The sequence below is a fragment of the Antechinus flavipes genome, chromosome 3 (assembly GCF_016432865.1).
Source record: "Antechinus flavipes isolate AdamAnt ecotype Samford, QLD, Australia chromosome 3, AdamAnt_v2, whole genome shotgun sequence".
NCBI lineage: Eukaryota > Metazoa > Chordata > Mammalia > Dasyuromorphia > Dasyuridae > Antechinus > Antechinus flavipes.
In genome coordinates, this window is record NC_067400.1 from 454,560,565 (window position 1) to 454,577,318 (window position 16,754).

Sequence of the window (16,754 nt, forward strand, 5' to 3'; positions counted from 1 at the left end):
TATTGTTTATACCTTTTAACCCAGCATTATGTAGTGCTACTAGGTCTATACCCCAAAGAGACTGAAGAAAGAGGAAAAGGACTTGTATGTATAAAAATATTTATGGCTGCTCTTTTCATGTTATCAAAGAATTGGAAACTGAGGGAATGCCCTTCATTTGGGGAATGGCTGAGGGAGTTAAGTTGTATATGAATGCTATTATGCTATAAGAAATGATTAGGGAGATGATTTAGAAAAACTTTGGAAGACTTGCAGGAACTGTGCAAAGCAAAATGAGTAGAACTGGGAGAATAATTTATGCAACAACAACAGAAAGACAACTTTGAAACACAGTGGGACTGACCTTAATTCCAGAAAACTCAAGATGAAGTATGTTATTCAAAGCCCTGAGCTCCTGTCTTGAGGTTTTGTTGGTTTTTTAAATTTTGTTTTATTTTCAGTTCCAAACTCTCTCCCTCACATTTCCTCCTCCTCCATCCACAATAAAAGCACGGGGGAATCCCTGTTACAAATATGTATGGTCAAGCAAAACAAATTCCAGCATTAGCCATGTCCAGAATACATCCCCCCCCCACATACATCTATGTATACAACACACACACACACACACACACACACATACACACACCCTAATACTAAGAGAGAGACTTAGGGCTTTGAATGAAATGTCAATTTACTAGACAATCCATGCTCCACTGTAGCATGTTTGTATTTGCTTGGTAACTTACAAATTAACCAAAAGAGTTTTAAACTTTAAAAAGGTTGGGGGAGACATAAAATTGCCCTCCTGTGTATCCACAAAGCAACCCGCATTAGAAAATAGCTAAAATGGAAGGGAAAAAATGAGCAGTTGAAAGGTTGAGGAATTAACAAGGAAGCAAAGTCCAAGAAAGGAAACCTTGGAGGTCCTTTAGCTTCTAATATCCATACACAGCTTGCATAATGTTTAGGCAACAAACAACAGATCAAAAGGATCAAAACTGACCTAAAAAGTCTCCCTGAAACTCAGTGGAATAAAACCCATGACTGAATTATGGTCTGAATGGGTATACATTATTTATAAGAAACTGGATAGGTAAAAGAGGTGGAGAGTTATAGTACTATGCATTAAGAAGATATATGAGGGAAGGAAGAAGGCATATATAGTAGAGAGCATGTGGGTGATAATTAAAGGAGGGAGAAATAGAAGTGAATATACTGGAATATACTAATAGATGACCTGGAAAGTCAACAAGATTTTATTAAGAGATAATATATATGCCAAGTACTGTTGCTAATTATTGTGGATACTAAGAGAGACAAAAATAGATTCCCTGTCCTCAATAAAATCATATTCTAATGAGTGAAATAGCATCCTAACTAGGTACTTACAAGATACCTACAGTGTAAAATGAAAGGTATCAGAATGAAGAAATTGGTATGGAGGGGGAATGACAGGAAGATGATACTGATAAGGAGTATGAGGACATGTTATTAGCCTGGCACAGATTCATGTTATGGAGTGGTGAGGAACTTCAATTATCCATATATCTGCTGGGGACTTACTCTTTCCCAAAAACAGAATAACTAACAACATTTTGACTTTCCAACATGGTCATTTTATCTTTTAAGAGGGAGAGGAACCAATAAGTGTAAACTCTATGCTCTGGTTTCTGGGATAGAAATAATGGGAACCATGGGGTGGAGGTAGCCACTCTCTCCTAGAGTGCATGTGATAGATAGGAAATCTGGGCAAAATCTGACATTCAACCTAGATTTTTTTTATTATAGCTTTTTATTTGCAAGATATATGCATGGGTAATTTTCCAGCATTGACAATTGCCAAACTTTTGTTCCAATTTTTCCCTTCCTTCCCCTCACCCCTTCCCCTGGATGGCAGGGAGACCAATACATGTTAAATATGTTAAAGTATACATTAAATGCAATATATGTATATATGTCCATATAGTTATTTTGCTTCATAAGAAGAATTGGACTTTAAAATAGTGTACAATTAACCTGTGAAGGAAATCAAAAATGCAGGCGTATAAAAACAGATGGAGTGGAAATGCTATGTAGTGATTTACACTCATTTCCCAGAGTTCTTTCCCTGAGTGTAGCTGGTTCTATTCATTATTGAACAAATGGAACTGATTTGATTCATCTCATTGCTGAAGAGGGCCACATCCATCAGAATTGATCATCGTATAGTTTTGTTGTTGAAGTATATAATGATCTCCTGGTCCTGCTCATTTCACTCAGCATCAGTTCATGTAAGTCTCTCTCTCCAAGCCTCTCTGTATTAATTCTCCTGATCATTTCTTACAGAACAGTAATATTCCATAATATTCATATACCACAATTTACTCAACCATTCTCCAATTGATGGGCATCCACTCAGTTTCCAGTTTCTGGCCACTACAAAGAGAGCTGCCACAAACATTCTTGCACATACAGGTCCCTTTCCCTTCTTTAGTATCTCTTGGGGGTATAAGCCCAGTAGAAACACTGCTGGATCAAAGGGTATGCACAGTTTGATAACTTTTTGAGCATAGTTCCAAATTGCTCTCCAGAATGGCTGGATGTATTCAAAATTCCACCAACAATGTATCAGTGTCCCAGTTTTCCCACATCCCCCCCAACATTCAGAATCATCTTTTCCTGTCATCCTAACCTAGATTTGAGGAGAGTTTATTTCAGGAATCTGGAGGGGAAAAGATAGGATCCTAGGGACTTAAGTCTATAGATGGATAATCTAGCAGGGATGGGTAATTTACAAAAAAAAAAAAAGAAGAGAAGAAGAAGAAGAAGAAGAAGAAGAAGAAGAAGAAGAAGAAGAAGAAGAAGAAGAAGAAGAAGAAGAAGAAAGAACTATGATGACAGAAAAGGAAATGAATTTGACAAGGAGAAATGATAGCTGTCTGAAAAGACAAATGTTTAGGCTCATAGAACTCATTGACCAACTTGCTATAGATTTAAAAAGGATAAATATAAATGGAGGCAAGGACAGGTGACAATATAAATGCAAAAGCATGGTATTCCTATATGAATACTGCCATGATGACATCTGCATCCAGAGAGAGAATTATGGAGACAATGTGGATCAAAGCATAGTATTTTCACTTTTTTGTTCTTGTTTTATTTGCTTGCTTTTTTTCTCTTTTTTTGTGTTTTTTCCTGTTTGATTTGATTTTTATTGTGCAACATGAGAAATATGGAAATATGTTCACAAAAATTGAACATGTTTAGCCTATATTGCATTGTTTTCTGTCTTGGGGAGGGGAGAGATGGAGAGAGAAGGAGAAAAAATTTGGAACACTAGGTTTTGCAAAGGTAAATGTTGAAAATTATATTTGCATGTATTTGAAAAAATAAAAAAATAATTCTATGAGAACAAAAGTTTAAAATGAGGGGAGGTTAATCAAGGAAAGCTAAGGACAACAAAAACAGTTTTTTTAAGTTTTATCGTGAAAATGAGAGTGATCAAAGAAGGACTAAGACATTGTTTAGAATGTATAGAATGAAACTGAGGGAAAAAAGAAGATAGAGTTGGTCAAAATCATTATTATTTTTTAGCTTTCTTTGCAATGAGACTTGGATTAGGAAGAACAGAACAGAAATGGTAATGATTAGGCAATTCCTAAACAGAGGGATATTAGGAGAAAACTTAGCCATTCTTGAGAAGTCCAAATTACTTGGTCCAGATGAACTTCACATCAATTATTGAAGGAAATAAAGTCAGGTAGGTGGCACAGTAGATAGAGAATTGGACCTGGAGTCAGGAAGACCTAAGTAAAATTTGACTGCAGATATTTACTATTTGTGTGACCCTGGGCTAGTCACTTAATCCTGTTTGTCTCATTTTTTCATTTTGAAACCAGCTGGAGAAGGAAATGTCAAATCACTCCAGAATCTTTGTCAAAATAACCCCAAATGGGTCATGAAGAGTCAGAACAGAACCAGTTGGTGATGTATGAAAAATCATGGGAAATTGGAGAGGTAGCACAGGATGAGAATAGGACAAACACTGCAATTTTCAAATAGGCTGATGAGCTTGATTTCAATTCCTGACATTTTAAAATGGATCATTAAACAGATAGTTCACGAACATTTAGAAAAGTAAGGGATAGGCCAAAAAGTTAGCATAATTTCATCAGGAACAGGGCATAAGATCAGTACCTTGTGTTCTTTTTGACAAGGTAACTAAATTGTTGGGGAGTAGCTAGGTAACATATAGGACAACGTGCTGGGCCCAGAAATTCCTTTTCCTGAGTTCAAATCTGGCCTCAGACACCCATTAGCTGAGCGATCCTGAACAATTCACTTAACCCTATTTGCACAGTTTTCTCATCTGTAAAACCAGCTGGAGAAGATAATGGCAAATCACTCTAGTATCTTTGCCAAGAAAATATCAAATGGAGTCACAAAGAGATAAATGTGATTGGAAAATGTCTAACAACAACAACAACAACAACAACAACAACAACTAAAAAGTTTAGATCAGGGTTTTGTACAAGATGGAGAAAGATTTATGTAGGTGGATTTGGAACTCATTTGCTTTAATTAAAAGAACAGGTGTTAATGGTGGAATGGCAATTCAGAAGGAAGACTATGTAGGGGTACACTAGGGATCTGGGTTGCTCAACAATTAACCTTAATATGTATAGGGCACTATGCAAAGTGCTAAGGATACAAAGAAAGGCAAAAATATAGGTTTTTTTTTCCTTTTAAGGAGCCCACAGATAATAAAAAACTGGGACAAATAGTTTGCACTCTAAGTGGCAATTTAAAAAAAATCTCCAGTCAAAATAAATTGGAACTTTGGGATAAATTTAATAAGATAAAATTTTAATCAGAATGAATATAAAGTCTTGTATTTTGGTTTAAGGAATCAAATTCATCAACATAAGAAGGGTACAATAACAGTTTTTCTGAAAAAGATCTTGCATTCTTGGAAGAAATTTACGAAGAAAAGAATTAGATTTTTTTTGGTGACCCCAGAGGGAAGAACGGAGTAATGGTCAGAAGTTACAAAGAGGTAGAAATAGACTGGATGGAGGAGGGGAAAGGGAGGGGGAGAAAACATTTATTAAGCATCTGATGTGTGTCAGGCACTGTGCTAAGTGCTATACAAATATTATCTCATTTTGATGAAGGGAGAGACTGTCTCATAAGTGGAGCTACTCAAAAGCCTAATGGGCTGATCCAAGAGGTAATGGGTTGACCCTCTTTGGTGGTCTCCTGGGAGAGATGACTTCTTATTACACATATTATAATGGGATCACAGAGTTAGAATTGAAAATGACTTTAGAGACCATCTAGTCCAAGTCCCTTATTTTACAGGTGAGGAAACTGAGACCCAATGCAATTAAATTATTTGCCTGATGTCACACAGATAATGGATGCCAGAACATGGGTTGTAACCAGGATCTTTAACTCCATATCTTTTCCACTGAATCAGGACTGAAAGGACACTAGAGTCCCTGATGTATTTTAGGATTCTATCTCTGGAAAACCTAAGGTATTCTTTCCTTGCTGAGGAATTCTTCTGCCTCTTAAAAGGAGCAGAGCAGAGCAGTCAGAACATAAAATCCATGCAAGTTTCAAAGCCTTCGTGCATGTGCTTTGAAAAGTGTACATGTATGTATCCCCAGGTTAATAAACTATACTGGATTAGAAGAAATACATGGTTACATGAGAAGCAATATCTGCAGCATGGTAGCTAGAGTGTTGTACTTAGAGTCAGGAAAACTTGGGTTCTTTTTCAGATGGTTGGGAGTTACATGACCACGTTGGTCCAACTTTCTGAATCCCCCATAAAACTTCTAAAACTCAACTATTCAGTTAGAAATGGTTGCAATTTGGGTTCTCAGACTTACTGTTCTCAACATTTGTTCTCACTTAATGAATTTTTATAAGAAATAGGTTATTTATTTGAAGAGACCCAGTCCTTGGTGACAATATCAAGATGGTAAATTAACCAATGAAGACATCCTGCACCTAACTTTGATTTGGGCATCTTGCATCAAGTAGTCCAGAGTTGACTGTATACACCAGGGTATAATGTACACACTGCCCTGAAGACTTTATTTAAAAGACTGTTAAATACCCCTAGCATACTTTCTGGTCTGAAGGATGCTTCAGGAGTGTATCATCAAAGGTTTCTGTGCCCTGAGACTCCGGAACACCTCTTTCCTTTTTCTGCTGCATGCATGCACGCCTCAGGCGTGTAATTGAGCCCACACTTCTCTAGAGAGAAAGATTTAATGACTCATGGAAACTCATTCTTGGCAACCTCTTTGATTCTTTTCATGTAAGGAACATGACACTCACATGGAAATAGCCCAAGTTTTAAAAAAATGAATGGAAGCCCTATAAAATCATAATAGTCTGGTGTTTTCTAGCTTGGGAACTTTAATGGAATTGCCCCAGCTGAATTTCAGAAAAATGTTTAATAAGAGACTTCACATATTCTTTTTTTTTTTTACTTTACATACTCTTAAAAAAAACTCACATTAACACACATTGACATATTATTTGAAAATTAGCAAGACACTCTTAAAAAGGCAGAATAAGATATCATATGGATGGTCAAGGATTTCTCCACAAATTGGTACTTGTTCGAAATATATATATTTTTTGTAATATAGTACACTGCTCAGTACATAGTAGATATAAAAAGTGTAAAGAAGATGAAATAACTTTTCTGAAGGCATGTCATGTGCAAGGGACACGCGTCTCCTCTGTCTTATGCATGGGCTTCTCGTATTTTCCAAGCTTGCTTCTCCCAATCTCCATCCCCGATCTGTAATGGGATTGCTTCTACACTTTGCTTGGCTTGAGACCTCTCACCATTCTGCATCTATCCTGGTGTCTGGTAACCAGCTCAATGTTCATGCTCCCATAACATACTCAAATTAAAGACAACTGACCCTCCATTTCCCCCTGCTTGCCACCTTCCTTCCCATCTCTATCTCCTCCCGGGGGAGGTCTCCCTCTGCACCCAGGACCATCTCCACTCATTTTCTATATCTTGTTACTGAACCCAGCAGGTTCCAGAGGAGAAAGTGAGTCTGGTGACCTTGCACGGCCCTCCCTCACTTAACTCCAATTCACTGGCATGTTGGGTGATCCTCTTTGAAAATGAAAGACAAATAACAACAGTGGGTCTGTCCATGAAACAATATAGGCATCTAAGATTTGTCAAAATGTGCTATGATATGACCTTCAGGCTAAAACAAGTATAAAGTGAAGAGGGACACATGATCGAGCAAATCCAGACAAAGATCCCTCCTTTTCTTGTCCTTGCTACAAAATGTCTCTTTCATGATATCTCTCTTTCATCAGGTACACATCAACAGTAAGCTGAATTTTACTGCATGTCTGATGTTTATTTCAATTTTCTCTCTTACCTGATACTGAGTACTAAATCATTATGAGCTGTAAAGTAGCATATTCTTTCTTACCTTCCTTGGCATCTGAGGTAATTTAAAATAAGTTATTTCTAAATTTTTAAAACTGCTCATTAATTATTCTCTTTCATATCACTTCCCTTCCTCCCTCCATCCCTTCTTTCCTTCCTTCTTTCCTTCCTTTTTTCTTTCCTTCCCTCCTCCCTCCTTCCTTCCTTCCTTCCTTCCATTCTTCCTTCCCTCCCTCCCTCCTTTCTTCCTTCCTTCCTTCCTTCCATTCTTCCTTCCCTCCCTCCCTCCTTCCTTCCTTCCTTCTTTCCTTCCATTCTTCCTTCCCTCCCTCCCTCCCTCCTTCCTTCCTTCCTTCCTTCCTTCCTTCCTTCCTTCCTTCCTTCCTTCCTTCCTTCCTTCCTTCCTTCCTTCCTTCCTTCCTTCTTTCCTTCCATTCTTCCTTCCCTCCCTCCCTCCTTCCTTCCTTCCTGCTTTCTCTCTTTTTTCTCCCTTCCTTTCCCTAATTTTTTTTTAATTACTGTATAAACAAGAGGAAGAGCTGATTTTATGTCAGGAACTCTTTTGAAGAGAAGGAAGAAAGAGACAGAGGAGTACTCTGAGCATGTCAGCAAACCTCTGCCTGCTCTATATAAATATCTGAATGCCTCCGTGATTCAGTGCTTTCATAAAGATTAACCTGTCAATCTGGCTGACAGAGGAACTTGTTGCTCAGCCTGCAGAAACATGCTGGGATTTCAGTCCGTAGAATCTATTTCTGGTATTAGAAAAGAAAAGAAAAAAGCTCTGTTCTTATGCAGTTGGCTCCTCTTCTTTTGCTTTTTTCTTTTCCCTTTCTCTTTTCCCATTTGAAAAAGAACTTAAAAAAAAAAAGTCTTGACCATTGTTCCTTGATATCTGTGAGAGAGGAAAGGAATGTGTCAGTCCAGGAAGATTGGGGTGGAAGGGGACTTCTTTCATTCCCCTAGAATGGACCTTATTTGGGGTAAACTATCTTAGTGCTGCTTTCAGGTTGCTCAGGATACCAAATGACTTAATAATCCTTAATAAAAACAGAGCCTCTACTATGCTGCTCAGAAAAAAACAAAAAAAACAAAAAAAAAATCCCTTCCTAGGGTTTCATCCCTGAAACTGACCAAAGACTACAAATATGATGAACCCAGTTATGGTCGTTAATATGACTTCACACATACAGTGTATAAAGGAATCTAGTCTAAGAAATTAGGGGGTGCAATAGATAGAGTGCTAGCTCTGAAGTCAGGAGGACCTGAGTTCAAATTCAGTATCAGACACTTACTAGCTATGTGATTCTGTCATTTCATCCTGTTTGTCTCAGTTTTTTCTCTGTAAAATGAGTTGACAAAGGAAATGGCAAGACGCTCCAGTGTCTTTACCAAGAAAACCTCAAATGGGATCACCAAGAGTTAGACGTGACTGAAAAACAAAAATTAGGCGACACAGTAGACAGGCTGGCCCTGGAGTCAGAAGAATTTGAATTCTAATTTGACTTCAGACACTAGTTAGATGATTCCTGGCTAGTCACTTAATCTTGATTGCCTCATCTGTAAAGTGAGTTGGGGAAGGAAATGGTAAACCACTCCAGTGTCTCTGCAAAGAACTTTCCCCCTACCCCCAAAAAAGAGGAGATCATGAAGAGTTGGACACTCCTGAAATGACTGAACAACAAAAGAAATTAGGTTGTGAATAAATAGAAGCAATGTAGTATACTGGAACTCTACGTTTAGAATTTCCTAGCTGTATCTGTATTTTAACTCAGTTACTTAGCTGTGTGACCCTGAGCAGATAACTGTTTTGGGCCTTAATTTTCTCATCTGTAAACTGAGGGGATTGGATTCAATGATCTTCACAATCCCTTGCAGCTCTAAATTGATGTATAAGTCTGTTTTAAGGCATTCTTTTTAAGAAGGACATCTTATCATAGCCACTCTCCATGACTGGAGAACATTTCATATTTATTATGATGTTTGACTGTGTGGCGGGAGGTGGAAGACCTGGAGGGATTTGGGGGGTATAGGATTGTTGCTGCTTTAATTTATATTCAAGTGTGGATTAACCATTGTCAAAAGGGACAAGATATTTCCAGCTCTGTCATTAGCTATCTATATCAATTTGCCAATAGCATGTAATCTCACTGGGTCCATTTCCTCATCTATAAAATGAGGGGGTTAGAGTTTTTAAGGGTTTCTAAAACTGCTACCGGTTATAAGATTTGTGAATTGGAGATTTAAAATCTTTAGGAAACATGAATAACCTAGGTGGAATTCTCTGGTGGAATCAGAGTGCAAAGAATTCTCATCTTACTGAATGAAATCTTACTTACTTATCTGCCTTTAGGCATGAATGCCTCCAAACCATCCTAGACAGGAGTGTTATTAATTTGATAAGTAATCTATACTTGCTGCTTTCATTTCTTCACCTCCCACTCAATCCTTCACACCTCATCTTCTGGCTGCTTTCCCTGTTACTCTCTGGAAACCACTCACTTGAAGCTCACCAATGCCCACCAAATCTGCAGATCCAACCTTTCCTTCATTCTCAGTCCTTTTGGCCCCTCTGTAACATTCAGTGCTGTTGTTGACCACCCCCTGAGAAGGAGGGTGGTCCTACTAGCTAAATGCTTTCGAGGTATAGAAGGAAGGAAGTCCTTCCCTGCTGGGAGAGTTGTTTGCCTAGAGCGAAAAAAGCTGGCAACATTGCCGACCCAGAAGCATGAGCCCTTGTGTTCCTATTAGGAAAGTGGCCAAATGCAAATAAGACTCCCAATATTCTCTTTGGGAATTCTTCTTGGCTAGAGAAAAAGGATCCCCAATCCTCCCTTAGGCATGGAGTGGGTCTGTAGGTGCTATGAGGGACCACCCTAACAGAAAACAGCCCCCCCTTCAGTTAGCCCCTATCTAGTCCTGCCACAATTTACTTGCACTGATTCAATTTTTCTCTTTTCCTCAGGTTCTGGGGCTAGTCTAGTCTTTCAGTCTCAATAATCACCACTTTACAATATGTGGCTAAGCTGAGCCTTGGGTCTTCATGGGTTGCTAGGTGGTGCAGTGAATAGAATATTGTAGTTGGAGTCCTTAAGACTTAGTTTGAATGCTACTTGAGACACTTTGTTTCCTTGCACAAATCATGCAAACTCTTTGAGTCTCAGTTTCCTCATTTATACAATAGTGTTACTATTAATAATAATATCTTCTTCACAGGATTGTGGTGAGGATCAACTGAGATAATGCATGTAAAGTACTTTGTAAATCTAAAATCGCTATACAAATGCCCAGCACTGTTATTATTATTAGGCTGTGACAGCCTGCCAAAATTGTGGTTTTGATTAAATCAGTTAAGGACCAGAAACTGTTGCCCAGAAAGGCTCCCGCGTTGTTCTCTTGATTTCTCACATTTTGGTGGCAGGAATGCCATTGGATTAGCTCCACATATTGAAGAGATTAGAAAATCTGAGCCCCATGGATTGGAAAGTAGATGCTTGAGTCCCTTCTCACCTAGGTTGTCCCTTCACAAGTCTTTCTTCAAACATAGATCTAAGAGGCAGTTTTGAAAATTTAGAAATAATTTATTTTAAATTACCTCAGGTGTTAAGGAAGGTAAAAATCACTATTTTACAGCTCATAATGGTTTGCTACTTGATAGTGGGTAAAGCAGAAAACTGAAAAAAAAAACTTCAGACATATAATAAACTAATCCAGCCTCACGTAATTGAAATTCAATTTACTATTAATGTGTAAATGGTGAAAGGAAGGTACTATGAGAGAGATCTTGTAACGAGGTCAAGGAGACCCAAGGAAAAGTAAATCATAGGAGCATGTAATTAGAGTTAAAAGGGACCTCAGGACATCCAGTCCAGCTTTCTCACTGAGAAGAGGTAGAAGAGAGAAGATGAAGGAAGGTTACAGGGCAATCAGCTTATTTCCAAGCGAGAATTGCCTGTGTTCATTTGAAGGCTACTTTGCCCAATACCCTACTTATGGATTTCTCTGAAAGGTTTTTGGTGAAAAGAGAAAATCTTAAGACTTCCCTTTTTAGGACACCATCTTCTTGCATTTGTATAGAGAAGAGAAGCATCTTATTCTACTGCAACGAGAGAAGTGAGTTAATGGGGAGGGGAAAAGTGAGAAGAGGGGAGAGGAAAAGTAATAAATCAATCAACAAGGATTTTAAGGGAATAACTCTGTTTCAACATCACCTACATTTCTCAGTTTTCCTCTATCCTCTCCCAGAGAATTAGTCCTTATGATAAAGTACAAAAACAAGAAGAAAAAAAAAAGGAGCAAAACTAACCCACTGAAAACCCCTAGGCTATTTTTGCAATGTTTCACACTGATTTTCCCTCCACTCTAAAAAGTCAGGGCAGGTATCTTATCACATCTCTTCTTTTGTGCTCAGCTACAACCAGAATTTATTAAATATTGTTATTTAATAACAGGGATGACACTGTGCCATCCATGTGCTAAAGATGGAGACAAAAATGAAACAGTATTTACCTCAAAAAGCTTATATTCTATTGGGTAAGACAACATCTATTATTAATTTGTTGTTTTCATCATTTCAGTCATATCCAGTTTTTGGTGACTTCCCTTTGGGAGTTTCTTGGGAAAGGTACTAGAATGGCTTGCCATTTCCTTCTCCAGCTCATTTTATAGATGGGGAAACTGAGTCAAACAGGGTTAAATGATTTAACCAAGATCATATAGCTAGTAAATGTCTGAGACTGTATTTGAACTCAGGTCTTCTTGATTAAGGTCCAGTTTTCTATCCACTGTGCTCCTGGCTGACTCACATAATCCAAAGGCAATATAGAAGAGTATGGGGTAGGGGATAGTGAAGCAAAAAAGTACTAGCAGATGGAGGATCACAAAGATTTCATGTGGGATTGGTGAGTCTTGAAGGAAACTTGGGAGTCTAAGAGTTAGAAATGAGGAAGGTATGCATTCAGGTATGGCAATAGTCAATACATGGAAATAAGAATGGCATGTAGTTAATAAAATGAAGAGAGGGCCAGTTTAACCTCAGTGTATATGACAGGAAGTAATCCATAAGAAGGGCCAGATTATGAAGGACTTTTAAAAGCCAAACAGCTTATATTTGCTCCTGTAAGTAATAGGGAATCATTGAGGTGACACAATATATTAGACTGAGACAGTCACAATTGTGCTTCAAGAAAGTCTCATTGGCAGCTGTGTAGAGAATGGATAGGAATGTAACATAACTTGAGGGAAAGAGACCAATCAAAAGGTCGGTACAATGGTCCAGGCTGGAGAAAACCCACTAGTGTGGAGCTATATGGAGAAAAAAACAGGATTAAAGGGGAAGATGTTATGGAGATAGTTATGGCGACAGCTGGGCAATACTTGGAGGAATGGGGTGATGGAGAATGAGGTGTTGAGAGCGACATGCAGGTTGAGAACTTGGGTGCCCGGGGGGATGGTAGTTTGGAAGAGGTAAAGACACAAACAAATTGTGCCCCAGGATCCAGAGGCATAATGAAGTATATAGATGTGTCTTCTTTGATGTTTACTCCTGTTGCCCTCATTAGGAGCTCAAAAATCCCCTAGAAGGTAACAAATGATAGGATATTGAGAAGGAGATTAGAGATTATCTAATCTAACACCATTTTAAATTTTTTGTTACAAAAGAGGGAACCCAGAGAGTTAAGGTTTGAACCCAGATATTTTAATTCCAAATCCAGTGTTTTTTCTATGGTTTTTTTCCTACTGTAAGGATTAAGTGCCCTCCCTCAAGAGCTGTTTAAAACACTCATTAACACTCCATATCAAGACATCTGTCCCGTTTAGCAAGGTCTCATGTTGGTTCTTTTATAGGTTTATGGCGCCATAATGATTTCAGCTAGTATCAGCACTAAACTGAACTCTCAGGGTCTTCTCTGCATTGCTTTTTGAATGATAAATCGAGTCACTCTCTTTCTCTGAAACCCACAATTGCTTCTGTGCTGGGAATTCTGGACACTGGATGATACGAAGGGTCATTCTGTCGTCATTGCACTATATAAGTTGTCACCAACTTTTGATGAAGTAGGTCTGTTTTGCTCATTAGCTGCTACTCTTTCAAGGCATGAAGAATGGTAATCGAATCTGGTTCTCTTTACATGGGTGGTTTTCTTTCTTCTGATTATTATGTGACATTGGAATTTCCTATGTTTGCAGGATCAGAGATTTAGAGCTTGAAGAGACCTTGGAGATCATTTAGTCCCACCTTCTCATTTTATGATGAGAAAGTTGATACCCAGAGAGAGTGTTTCCCAAGTCTACAAAACAAAGCTGATATACTTGCCCTCTAACTCCATTCTGCCCCAAGTTATCATGTAAGTTTTCTTTTTTAATAAAGCTTTTTATTTTCAAAACATATGAATAGATAGTTTTCAAAATTCACCCTTGTAAAACTTTATGCTCTAAATTTTTTTTCTCTTCCTTCCTCTTACCCCCTTCCTCTAAATGTCAAGTGATCCGATGTTGGTTAAACATGTGCAATTCTTCTATACATATTTCCACAATTATCAGGCTGCACAAGAAAAATCTGATCAAAGAGAAAAAAATGGGAAAGAAAACAAAAAGCAAGCAAACAACAACAAAAAAAAGTGAAAATGCTATGTTGTGGTTCACACTCCAGTCCCCACAGTCCTCTCTCTAGATGCAAATGGCTCTCTTCCTTACAAGACTTTTGGAACTGGCCTATCATGTAAGTTTTCTTAAAAAAAAAAAAAAAAAAAAGTAAAGATCCTCTTTGGGAAATACATAAATTCAGGAATTCAGTTCAATAATCATTTATTACTACATACCAAACACTGGGTTGGTTGCAAAGCTAAAAAAAATAATTCCTACCCTCAAGAAGCTAACATTTTATTTATTGTATTAATGACTGCCATATATTTGCTTAAGCTTCATATTAGAGCAGCAGCTCTTTTTCTGTGTCATGGACTTCTTTTCAGAATAAGGTTTTTAAATAATTGAAGGAAATGTAAATTTTAATTAGAGGCTACTGGAAAATAAAGATGGATTTTTTCCCTCATATGAGTTTATGGACACTTTGAAGGGGACTTATGGATCCCAGGTTAAGTAGCCCTGTTTTAGAACTCTTTTCCCTTAAAGCTTATACAATAGGGAATGGCTGAACAAGTTGTGATGGAATACTATTGTGCTATAAGAAAAGATGAGCTCAATGATTTTAGAAAGGTGTGAAAAGACTTACACAAAATGGTGAAAACAAAATGAGTAGAACCAAGAGAACATTTTATAGGATAACAGTAATATTGTTTTAAGAACAATTTTGAGTAAATAAGTTATCTTGATTATTATAAATCCCCAAATTAAAAATAAAAGACATATGAAGAAAGATGCTATCTGCATCCAGAGAAGAAGTAATAAATAGAAGTATATAAAGAATAATTGTGTGTATACACACACACACACACATATGTACTTATTTATATCTAATTGTTGCCATTTCTAGAGCTGGGTGAGAGAGAGGAAAGAAAAAAAGGGAAAATTTTTTTACATGATTACTTTATTATATATTTAAAAGGAATAGCAAACTATATGCAACAGATTTTAAGTTTTGTGCAATCATCTTTTTTATTACATCATGTTATAGAAATCTTTTTTTATTCCATAAATTAAAAATTAAATAATTTTTTAAAAAAAGCTTATATAGCACAGTACTTCTGAGATCTTCAAAGATATGGCCTATTTTTTCTCTATCATGTAAGAACTGGGGCCTTATACTATCCATCAGGTGTTGGCTTGCTTAATTCCAGGCCTGAAACTGCCACATTTGGGAGGTCACAGATCTCATTTTGTTCCAGTAGAGACTGGGATGATAAAGGATGAGCTGGAGGAAGTCGCCTTCCCATAGGCCTATGACCAAATGTGCTACCAGACAAATATGCGTCTCTTTAGGTGCCTCCAAAATTCAGTAAGGCGGAGAATCTTCTTGGATGTGTGCAGTGGGTTCCAAGCTGGGGAGGCTGCCTGGTTGGGAGTCATGGCTAATCTGCAAGCCCGTGTTTATGGGCAGGCTGCACACATGGTTCCTATTAATTGTGTGGGCACTCTGTTTGGGACTTTTAGAGGAAAGACAAGAGCCATTTCGTATTCCAGGACAGCCGTGTGGCTCGTAAAGTGATGTGGCTGTGCAGGAACATGGACCCGCAGGCCCAGGGCCAAGGAGAATGAACCCAGATCTAAATGAAACCAGCTTTTGGCGTGAAGAAAAATGTGAATAAAAAGGGAGAATGAGGACCACGGCTCAGGCACTGTGGGCTTTCTCAGGTGGCAGGGCCACAGCCACTGGAGATACTGAAGTGTTAACATCGGGCTTTTTGGGACCAGTCTGAAGCCTAATAGCAGAGCTGCACCAGGCAGCAGGAGCTGGGGACGCGGGAATCTGTTTTTGATGTTCTGATTGAGTGACCTGCTGCTCAGGGAATCTCCAGCCAGGCAGGGGAAGCAGTGCAGCAAACTCTAATGAGTGCTAGAGCTGGGCTGAGACCGCCTGGCTTCCAATCCGGGGTCTGGCAATTAATGTCTTAGGCTAATCAATTGACCTTCCTGGTACTCAGTTTTCATTATACATCTGTATCATGAACTTGTTGGACTAGATTACCTTCCAGAGTCCTAAATATGTGAACTTGGCAGACTTTATACTCTTAGGCAAATCACTCTTTAGGTCTCAGTTTCCTCTTCCGAAAAATGAGTGGATTTTATTAATTCTAAATCTCTAATCCTATAATTTTCTGAATAGCTCAGTGGGAGGCTTGAAGATCAGGCCAGGAAGATTTGAGTTCACTTGTAATCTCAGATACTTAGTAATTGTGTGACCCTGAGCAAATCATTTAGCCTCAATTTATCTCAGTTTCCTCATCTGTAAAATGGGGATCATAATAGGATATACCTCTTATGGATAATAATAGCAGTTGCCTCCCGGGGTTGTTGTGAGGAACAAATGAAATAATATTTGAAAAACACATAACAAACAAAGATGCTATATAAATGCTAGCTATTATCATTCTCATTATTATTATTGTCATATTCTCTTCCTCTCTCCTTTCCTTCCTTCCTTCCTTCTTTCCTTCCTTCCTTCTTTCTTTTCTACTTTCCTTCTTTTCCTCCCTCCCTTTTTCCTTCATTTCTTTCTTCCCTCTCTCCCTCTTTCTTTCCTTTTTCCCTTCCTCCTTTTGTTCTTCCCTTCCTCCCTCCCTCTCTTCCTTTCTTCCTTCCTTCCTTCCTTCCTTCCTTCCTTCTTCCTTCCTTCCTTCCTCTCTCTCTCTCTCTCTCTCTCTCTCTCTCCTTTCCTTCCTTCCTTCCTCCTTCC

General features: G+C 38.2%; 1 protein-coding gene across 1 annotated transcript in view; it reads left to right on the forward strand.

Moving 5' to 3' along the window:
- The window catches only part of KATNAL1 (katanin catalytic subunit A1 like 1), a 174,419-nt gene extending 159,499 nt beyond the window's left edge, over window positions 1–14,920 (forward strand). The window contains exon 10 of the mRNA XM_051986515.1: window positions 13,592–14,920. Within this exon, the coding sequence (XP_051842475.1) occupies window positions 13,592–13,605 (14 nt within the window). The 3' untranslated portion in view covers window positions 13,606–14,920. The remainder of the gene's footprint in view (window positions 1–13,591) is intronic.
- The last annotated feature ends 1,834 nt before the right edge of the window (window positions 14,921–16,754 follow it).